Below are 7,548 nucleotides of genomic sequence, written 5' to 3'. Positions count from 1 at the left end.
ATCAATAGATCAGTATAGTTTACATTTAGTATTTATTCCAAATTTTTACGGGAAATTTAAAATTCAAACGTTTTCTTTTTGGTGTATATCATGTTTAATGCATATAATTATTTAGTTAAATACGATATAGTGATATTCATAACTAAAAATAAATAACTGTTTTGTAACGTATTACATTTCAAACATACCATTGAACATAAAAGCAGTGTCCAATAATCGATGATATTTGTTGTTTCAGTTCATAATTCACTACATTTTACTTCACTTTGTCCTTGTCAATAAAATAACACATGTATGTAATTTAAACCATCTGTGTTATGATACATATTTATTTTCCAACTCGTTACTCGTTTGATAATTTTCAACTCCTTAAAGTTATAAATAACTCATCTAATAACTAAAAGTGACTGCTCACGTATTACTAAATTGTTACTTAAAAGATTACCTAAATAATAACTAACATTTTCAAAGATAAAAGCAACTCACTTATTACTGTATAGCTTTTGTAAACGTCTTTAAGAAATGGCTAGGAAAATATCAAAGGCAAAGGTTTCCGAACAGATAGAAAGGGATGAGGAACAAAAAAGGATAAAAAGAAAAGCAATTGATGAATTGGAATTGCGAAGATTAACCAGACAGGCTAGGATGATGAAGGAGGCGAAACTGAAAGATGCTTTTGTAGAAAAGAATAAGTAAGTATAAACAAGTAGGTAAGTAGCTACATTACGTACACTTATGTTGTTAGTTGTCCAGTACTTCAATTAGGTTGTTCTTTTTTGTATTAACATTTATGGATACTAAAAGGTAGGCCTACCGGTTGGAGTTCCAAAATGTGGACCCTCCAAAAGTGTTTACTTTTCAATGTTGATTCTTTCATTACGAGTTTTACTTTCTTTGTGCTCATGGTCTTACTGGCTATAGTCTGTATGATGGTACCTGTCTCCTGGTCCTAAGTCTGCATTGACCTGGCCCGGGCTTTTAACCATTGGCCAGTTCCCAGACTTACGACGTATCATGAGACACGTTCCATCATACAGGCTATAGGCCTGGCTCAATCCTTTCAAGGATACTACTGTATAAATACATTCATGAAAACTTAACTCTTGAAAGTAATAAAATCCTTTAATTTGATAATTTTGTTATGGAATTAGAGTAGGACTAAGTTAAAAATATGATGGTAATAAGTACATTTACAATTATTTCAGGAAAGTTAAAAATATAATAATCAAGGAAAATGACGACTTGCTGGACAATCTAAGTTTGATGAAGTCCAAAAGGCGATGTCTGGTCGACACAAAACAAGCACAAAACATTGCAAATCTTTTCGCACAAGGGGTCTGTATACACAAGTATAGTGTACTTTCTATTGTTAGCTACCTGTAAATCAATCAATAGGCTGTAAAAACTTGATGTCGTCAAAAGTCTAGTGCCACTGTTCACATCATAAAACCTTGAGTTGTTGTAAAATTGATGTTTGAAGTATCGTAGTTGGTTTAGCATTGAAGGTTAAGTAAAATAATTTCCTACAACTATCTTACGTATATTAAATTAATTGAACTTAACATGGCTATGTAATGAAACTGTTACTTTGATTGTTTTGTATCTATTACCCCAAGATATAAAAGAGTAAACATCTATTTAACAAAATATTTAATTGGTAATTCAATTGAGTTACAGTTACAATGTAGACTTTTTATTGTATTATTTAACAAAGCTTTGATTCATTTCGTAAAAACAGTATAATTTTACTGAATAGTATTGCTTATGTTTAAGGGCCTATCCAAGGCGATATGCACCGTATATGTTTAGAATCGTTCTCTGTAGGTTTTATTTACGAGTATTATAATAATCATAAAAAAAAATTCTAACCATTTTCTAATGTTTGTAGATTTTCCACATTCACACCATAGAAGTTAATAGTACTACTTCTTCAATACTGTTAACTTTAATTCCCTAATAATGAGTATTGAAAGTTATTCAAAATGCTAATTTACTCACGACAAAAAGAAAATCAATGACATCAAAAGTAACTATATAGCAAACATAATTCAACTGACAACTAATTTGATCAATGTTCCATAGGATGGCCTGGACGCTGCCATTGCTCAAGAGAAGGACTACATACGAGACTTGGAGTCTCAGATACAGAAGGATACTGTGAACGTCCAGTCTGTCAAGAGGACGAAAGGAGCTAATGTGGTCATCAGTGAATATATGCAGAAAAGGGAGAACGAACGAGCCGCGAGAACCTTGGAAGCCTGGAACTCAAGACTGGCTGCTGTGAGTAGTGTTTGTTGGTTAGTCCTATAGTACCGAATCTCAAAGCATCGAATGCAAAATAAGTCCCAAACCACCGAATCCCATAGCTCCGAATCATTTTGGTGATTTAGGATGATTTTAAAACTACCCCATCCCTTGGTGTTAATGTTAATAAAAAAGGTTAAATTACCTGATGTCCCCAAATTAATCGTAGCAATTATCCTTTAGGGGAGATTTCGATGATTAAATCACCATCGCCTGTCCTTATACAGCATAAGATCTTGATAATTACTGACGATGGTGATTTAATCACCGAAATGCAGCTCCTTTAAAGGATAATTGCTACAATCAATTGGTGGGTATCAGGTAATTTACAGGTAATTGTTGTTGTTACAGCAGCGCAACAATTGAACAAAATCCTTTTGGTTCCATGGTAGGAAAGTTTTTACATGAGAATTGATTTTCTACTTCAAGGTAATGATTAAAGTAACCGTACTATCCGTACAGCAATGATAATTCACCGTGTTGTATCCTCATTTGTAACGTCTAGCAGATACATTGTGTCTATGCTGCAAAGATCCGTCCACTAATCTACATATGATATTCACTTTACAGGAACAATCTCAGCTGGCGTCGACAATAAATGAAAATAAAGAAATGCGAGCTAAGCTGCAACAGCTGTTGAAGCAGAAAGGTCAATTCAACAAACTGTTTGAAGAACTCATGGCGAAACTGAACAAAGGTAAACGAGTGATGGCGGAAATCGTCGAACAATCCCGGATAGAGTTCCAGAAGAGGTACGTTATTACACTTTAATATTTTAATATGTTTTGGGTCAGTAACTTCAAATAAGGGGTCAATATAAGCTAAATATGAATTCAAGATGTATAAGGGAGTGGGATATGTGTATCTTTATTAGTGACTAAGATCAGCTGTTAAATAAACTGTTAAGCTGTGATTAGCTAAGTAAACTTGTGAAACTTTTTACTTTTTCCAAGGGATGAAGTGTCCAGGAAGATCGAGGCTCTCAAAAATCGAGACAAGGCAGATTTAGTCAAGAGGATGGAGGAAATGCAGAATTTGGAGAAGAAGTTTTATGAAGACCAAAGACTGGCAGATTTTAGATCTCGGGTATGTTACATGACCTAAAATGTAATATTGCCTACTTATAGTCTGTATGATGTTTTAACACTTTGAAGATTCGTGAAAATCGCCCAGTATGTGCAATTTTGTTTGTTTTTACTATGGTAATAGACCGGCCAATGCGACGTTGCCATACAGAAACGCTGCTGGTTGTATAAGAGGAGGGGCTATGTTTTAAATCAAACCTAAAGGTTTAAACCAAGACTAATAGGATTTGAAATTATGAATAAAAAAATATTTCTTTAGTAAAAGTAATTGTCATTCCCATCCTCAGGTACAGTTCGTGAGGGAGAAACTAGTGGACGGAGTACGCAAGAGCAACAAAGACACGGTAGAGCAAGAGAAGTTGACTAAGAGGTTAGAAATGGCGAACGAGTTGTTGGACCTACTAAAAGAGACGACTGGACTCAACACTAGTGATGAAATATATAAAAGTATAGTCAACGAGGAGTCTTGTCTCTTCAGCATGTTCAACTTCAACAACGAGATTCGAGATCAGGTAGATCAAACTGAATACATAGATTTAGTCAGTACTTCAACACAAGATCCTATGCCTGTGTGATTGAACCTATCACCGGACCCTTCCCCACCTGAGACTGGCCCGGGCCTTGCATTGGCTAGTTTCCTAGTACCAGGTGGTTTGGGGACAGATTCGATCATACAGAGTGTAGATATGTATAAGTTGAACAGGAATAGGTTTTAAATGTTTCTCATTTGCAGCTGGAGGTTTTGACCCAGAAGACGGTAGATGTAATCCGAACGGTTGACGACGAACAGATGATGGCAGAAGAGCGAATGGAACAAGAGCTAAAGTAAGAACAAGTCTAAGTCATAGATTTGTTCTAAGTAGTCTTCACTGTTGAATTTAGTAAACGTACAAAAGTAGATTCAAACCATTAAACACTACCCCTCTAATGCGAAAAAATCTATCTCATTTCTCGTGTTGATTCCAAAAAGGTTTAATATTTCAGTTAACTTATTTACTTCTTGCTAGTTATAGCTTTTTTTAATAATATTTTATGTCAATACAGTGGATATCCCTGATGGCAAACTCATCAACATTGATCATCTTATACAATAAATAAGCTGAATTATTATAGCTACTAAGAGTTCATAAACTAAATTGAGATGTACAGAACAAATCGATAGCCATATAAGGGATATTACATTCATTTATTGGGCCATATTTCGTTTATACTGTATAGTTTTTTTATTGCATCCTTTTATCAAAAAACTATTTTAGCCGTAACCAATGGTATGAATGTTTGTACGATTCTACTGATAAACATTACTATAGTTCGGCCGCTTAGAAAGCGACCTCCCCCAGCATTGGTTTAGCATTGGCGCGCAGGTCGTTTTCTAAGCGGCCGAACTATAGCTGGATACATAGACCGAAAACAAAATTCCAATTTCAAACAAGGTAATTTAAATAAAACTAATAAATACCGTATTGTGAATTTATGGATACGACTATCCTCAGTACTATCCTGATAAATAGACCAATTCGTATATACGTACCAAGACAAAAATGGGGTTCGGATTCCACTATAAACTGTAGGTCCCTTAGTTACCAAGCTATATGGACTATTTAATTAACAGCTGTGTCTAAGGAATATGTTGGCCTTAGTCTCTAACAAGACTACAAGATCGCGCCTCTCATCCTACACTCATCTCCATTCATACTTGGCTTAAAATACCTACTTTGCATGGTCGCCATTTCATTGAAAATTATTAAAAGCTTTAAAGTATGGATGCAAAAATAATTCTCAGGTCAAGAAACTCTATGGAGAGGAAACTGGAGACGTTAGAGCAGACTTATAACGACTTGGAAGATCATTACGAAGCCAACGCTAGAATGTTCAGACGGTTGCTGGACAAAACCAAAGCGCTCTTCGATTTGACGAAATGCAGGACAACCGTTCTGCAAGATCTTCTGGGTAATGCCTTTGACTAATACAACACACACAGCACCAAAATCACCGATATAAGGGTCGAGGTCGTCTTCATGAAATAAATCAACTCCGAAAATGATATAAAGCTTGTATATGTATTTACAATTTTGTACCTACCCTCTATATCTGTGACTTTGGTGGTGTGTCACTAGCACTATAGGCCTGGGGTAGTAGGGACAAGGAACATATTTCTGTACCAGGTGGTATTTTAACCTGCGGTCTCGTGTCAGAGTTCCAAACCCCCGCTCGCGTCTCTAATGAGGTTCAACCCCTTGGCAAAACCCGTTGAACTGGAAGTTAAAATCTGACCGTGTCAGGGAACCAACACACCCAAAACACTTACCTACGTCAAAGGTTCCACGTACATGCCACTGTTGCTCATGTGGATGGGCAAACACAAGGTATAAGAGGCTGCCGCTTTTTTTAAGACTTTTAATCCAGTTTAGAAATGCAATTTATTAGTTTTCTTTCGTTGATACAACCTTTGAGTTGGATTGTTTTGTAAGCTATACTAATTCTATGGCACATTTATAGTTGTCTCCCAATGTCTTATTCCTTCCTAGAATCCATTCCGGTTGGTTTTCTTGGTTGTAAAAAAAAATAATTTAATTCCATATTAAGAATATTACAATAGGATGGGTGAACATGTATGCATGTAGTCTTTGTTACATAAAATCTTAACTTATCACTATCAGCAAATCTTATTTTAATTTTCAGGAAACAACCAACAGGTGACTGAGCACAACTACAAACTCTACCTGAGCCTAGTAGAGACTGAAGTGATCACTAACTTGGAGTGTCTAACTCTCAGCTTCCCAGTGCATCATACCAGAGCTGGCCGGGCTATATCCGCCAAGACCCTCTCCGTTCGCTCCATGGCCAAGGTCAAGTCAACCATCTCCATCATCAACAAGAAAGTGGTCACCAACGCGTGCGGGGAGTGAGTATCGGCACAGCCTGTAGTCTGTAAGATGAAACCTGTCTCGTGACTCTCCGTCGATTTGGAGGCCAAGGTAGATGGAGGTGCAGGAGACAGGTTCCATCATACAAACTATGATGAGTGGGTATACCTTAAACCTAAAATGTATGACTAGGTATTCAGAAGAATCAGGTTGTATTTTTGCAGAAAATCACTGTGGTACTTCTAGGACTAATACTCTAAGAGTAATATATTACTTCTCTGTAGTGCACTCTACAGTCTGTTTCATTGAACCTGTCTACTGACCCTGCGTCTACGTGGGGACTGGCCAATGGTTTAAGGCCAATGAGACAGGTTCCATACAGACTAAGGGGGGCTTTCCTTCTCTTCAGTCCGGGTTTTGTTAAATCCCCAATGGAAGTTTGTTTGCATTATTAAGATTGGATCATGCCTCCTTGCTGTGTTGGATCACGCCTTTGAGGTCCTCATCTCAAGGGAAGACGGATATTCCCTAAAAAATTGCAAAATGTCTGTGTGTTAGGGTTCCCTATTTATCAATTATTCTGTAGCCCCGGACACAGAAGATTTCTAGTTCTATACGAAATTGCAAGATTAAGATGAAACCTAAAATAAACATGAGATAGAAAGCGACAAAAATTTAGTCATCTGTCATTTATAGGCTCTAAGTTGATCTTTAGCAGGTATTAGGTTGTCCCAAAATAGGATAAACCATTTCGTTTGAAATTATTGAAAATGTTATAACTATCAGTGACAAAGAAACTACATGAATTATGAAAAACTTTAACGTACAGTAGTAGGGAAAGGAGAAGAGAGTAATAAAACAACTAAACTAGAGGGAGGACGTAAATGGAGGTGCATAAAGTTTCATATTATTTGCGATACGTAACCTATAATCTGGTGATAAATTCAACAAAATCTACCTGAGGCTAGATTACACCCTCTTAGTGTTGTATTTCAGCAAGCAGATATCTATTGCTTGCATATTGTTACAAGAAAGGTGATTTTATCATATACATTTTGTAACATGCTCAATGATAACTGTGGCAATTTTCAGATGTGAAGGTACAGTGAGGCCGAAGTGGGTGTGAGAGTATTTTGGTCCGAGTCCCTCCTCAGACAGGAGACTGTTTACTTATCCGGTAGAGGATTTTAGACAACGGGCTTCAGACGGAATAGAATCTGGCTGAAAAACAACATTGGCTACAGTCAACACAAATTCTTCAAATAAAGGCGCTTCAATAAAATGTTTGGTGT

At 36.5% G+C, this 7,548-nt stretch overlaps 1 protein-coding gene across 1 annotated transcript; it reads left to right on the top strand.

The window, feature by feature from the left end:
• Positions 1-442: 442 nt before the first annotated feature.
• On the top strand, positions 443-7,524 carry LOC128984837 (outer dynein arm-docking complex subunit 1-like). Its single transcript, XM_054404203.1, has 10 exons — positions 443-692; positions 1,206-1,335; positions 2,083-2,280; positions 2,875-3,056; positions 3,258-3,390; positions 3,677-3,901; positions 4,123-4,214; positions 5,173-5,339; positions 6,072-6,294; positions 7,349-7,524. The coding sequence occupies exons 1-10, from the start codon at positions 523-525 to the stop codon at positions 7,380-7,382; spliced, it is 1,554 nt and encodes a 517-aa protein (XP_054260178.1). The 5' UTR covers positions 443-522; the 3' UTR covers positions 7,383-7,524.
• The last annotated feature ends 24 nt before the right edge of the window (positions 7,525-7,548 follow it).

The sequence above is a fragment of the Macrosteles quadrilineatus genome, unplaced genomic scaffold (genome assembly GCF_028750875.1).
Source record: "Macrosteles quadrilineatus isolate MER2022 unplaced genomic scaffold, UCM_ALF_1.0 Scaffold_2__2_contigs__length_208266976, whole genome shotgun sequence".
Classification (NCBI taxonomy): Eukaryota; Metazoa; Arthropoda; class Insecta; order Hemiptera; family Cicadellidae; genus Macrosteles; species Macrosteles quadrilineatus.
This window is presented reverse-complemented; position numbering and strand designations above follow the sequence as displayed.